Source organism: Oratosquilla oratoria, chromosome 2, assembly GCF_046742065.1.
Source record: "Oratosquilla oratoria isolate Oo_2021 chromosome 2, ASM4674206v1, whole genome shotgun sequence".
Lineage (NCBI taxonomy): Eukaryota > Metazoa > Arthropoda > Malacostraca > Stomatopoda > Squillidae > Oratosquilla > Oratosquilla oratoria.
Genome location: NC_134778.1, coordinates 78,532,321 through 78,534,820, shown reverse-complemented (window position 1 = coordinate 78,534,820; position 2,500 = coordinate 78,532,321). Strand labels below are relative to the sequence as shown.

Genomic DNA, 2,500 nt, shown 5'->3' with positions numbered 1-2,500 from the left:
GGAATTATGCTCCACAGGTAAGTAGACAGGCCTTGAATCTGTAGTCTATCAAGAGCGTTCGTTCACAGGGTGACTTGAGGTTGAACAGCGTCACCGTGTCTCAACAGAACCAAAGTACTCAGGACAGATTTTTCTGTGGCAAACGTTTTGCGAGTTTACTCAATAGAGGGGTGTTTATAAGCCTGAGTGGGGTCTCAGTTGATTCAGACCCTACTTAGCCCGGAATCCACCTCCGAATTGAATGAAATTTACCTTTTATTTTTCCCTTTCGACGCTTTTCTTGATGGGGACAAATGGCTCCCCATGTTACTGTTACATGGAGGCAAGGGCACTGCGGTGAACGACTTAAAGACACCAACTAGTAAACGAACGGCCTTGATTTCACTGTTCACAGCTATTCAAGTAGAGAACAACCATCCTACTGCAGGATAGATATACTCATGGTGTTGAAACAGTTAAATAATTTGCCCGATCTCTCTCTAGAAATGCCAACTAGACAGCACGACTGTGGGGATCTGCTGCTCTCCCCCTAGTGACATACAGCCCATTGAAACTTGCCCTGGTGAGTCCATCTGTATTCCGGATCTGCTCTGCGTTGGCGAAGCTCTTGACACGTCAAACGTTTTCCAGACCTTCGATTTAGGAGGAGGAATAGGAGGAAGCTGGGTCGAGTGCCCAATCAATTATCTACCAGAGATCCCAGGCGTGTGTTGCAGGAATCCCACGTCAGCATACCAGCCAGAGCTTCAGTGCGGCGTGCGAAATTACAAATTACTTGATACTCGCATCCAATCTCCTGGACTTGAAGTCAACGAGGCCGGATTTGGAGAGTTCCCTTGGCAGGCGCTCCTCTTCTTCAAGAACGATACGTTCAAGTGTGGCGGAACGCTGGTGGGCGAGAGGTGGGTCCTAACGGCCGCGCATTGCTTGTTTGGATATTATGCCCATGACTTCCGTGTCCGCCTGGGCGAGTGGCAAGTCAACAGCTACGACGAACCTCAACCCTACAAAGACTTTGACGTCAAGAGCCTCTACTTGCACCCTAACTTCAAGCGTGGTCCTCTCTTTAACGACGTGGCAGTAATTGAATTATCAGAGTCTATAACGTACGAATACCACATCAACCGGGCATGCCTGCCATCACTCCAGGCCGGCGTCCCATCTAGTTATGGTAAACGCTGCTTCGCATCCGGGTGGGGAAAAGACAGCTTCACAGGTACAGTATGATATTCGCTCTCCTCAGTAGTCACTATTATGGTCCGTCTAAGCATTTACAGACACATATATTACGATAAAGGAAACCGTTCGCGTTTGATTAATTTTTCTCTTTTTTATTATTTTTTTTCACAGGAGCCTACCAAACCATATTGAAAAAGGTAGATTTACCCCTCGTGAACAACGTCGATTGCCAGGCGCTCCTCCGCAAGACTCGCCTGGGTAGATTCTTCCGGCTGGATCATTCGTTCTTGTGCGCTGGCGGCGAGGCCGGCAAGGACTCCTGCACCGGTGACGGCGGCGGACCTCTCGTTTGCGAAGACGAGGCGCACGAGGGCCGTTACTCTCTGGTGGGGATCACAGCTTGGGGCGTCGGCTGTGGCACCGAGAACATACCTGGTGTCTATGCCGATGTGGCCAAGGCCTATGACTTCATTAACAGCGTCATTACTGGGACATACACAGTTTAGGAGTATCCGGTGGAACTTTCTTCTCTTTGGTGCCTCGCCTGAAAAAAATGACCGTTACAGGACATTTAGTCGATACACGGCGCTCTACCTTGTGGTCACTTGCCTACAGTCGTCTGCCTGGGCTCTACAACCACAGTTCGAGCCTCTTCTGTTCCATGACATACATAGTCACGGTGGCATTCTATAAGCTGCTACGTGCCCCTTATTTATCTCCATTACACTTCTTTATAAACTGGATCTATCTTATAGCTATTGTATACATGTGATCCCCTGTCAGACATCTTGGCAAATAAATAGTCATGGTTTGGTTACGTTTTTGTTGTCTTCATTTCCTTCACATGCACCTGTTTGACAAGCCAGAACTTTGAGGTCTAAGAATCCTACTGCTCCTATCTTATCGGTCAATCAATCCGTTTTCTCAGGTCTCTTACAGAAGGCCTTTAGGCCTCCGGGTAGCCGGCCACAACCTCCAGTTTGAACTATAAAAACACTCAAAGGAGAGGTTTCGTATTATCTGGGTAGTGTGGAAGTAGGGCAGTGTACAGTATTTAATATTTTGTAAGAAATATCCAACTCTTATATCCTTTTGAATAATATGGCACAGAGGAAAGTGAGTCGTAGAGATGGTAAAGGAAAGATTTGAGAAGGGTGGCAGAACGGAGGGATGATAATCGTTAAAACTGATCAATATTCATTTTTGTATGGAGACTAACTTTCATAAAAGAATGGTGAGTGACATGGTCCAAAGGGATGTCCTTTTTCTTCTTCAACTCCCAGTAGTAGGCGTTACGACGGTCAGTGGTACCATGCAACAT

General features: G+C 47.1%; 1 protein-coding gene across 2 annotated transcripts in view; it reads left to right on the top strand.

Annotated features, from left to right (window-relative positions):
* The window catches only part of LOC143040481 (phenoloxidase-activating factor 2-like), an 8,765-nt gene extending 6,767 nt beyond the window's left edge, over nt 1–1,998 (top strand). For both annotated transcript variants that reach the window (XM_076211576.1, XM_076211581.1), the window contains exons 3-5: nt 1–17; nt 484–1,216; nt 1,351–1,998. The exon at nt 1–17 is cut by the window's left edge and continues 163 nt beyond it. In XM_076211576.1, the coding sequence (XP_076067691.1) occupies nt 1–17; nt 484–1,216; nt 1,351–1,685 (1,085 nt within the window). In that variant the 3' untranslated portion in view covers nt 1,686–1,998. The remainder of the gene's footprint in view (nt 18–483; nt 1,217–1,350) is intronic.
* The last annotated feature ends 502 nt before the right edge of the window (nt 1,999–2,500 follow it).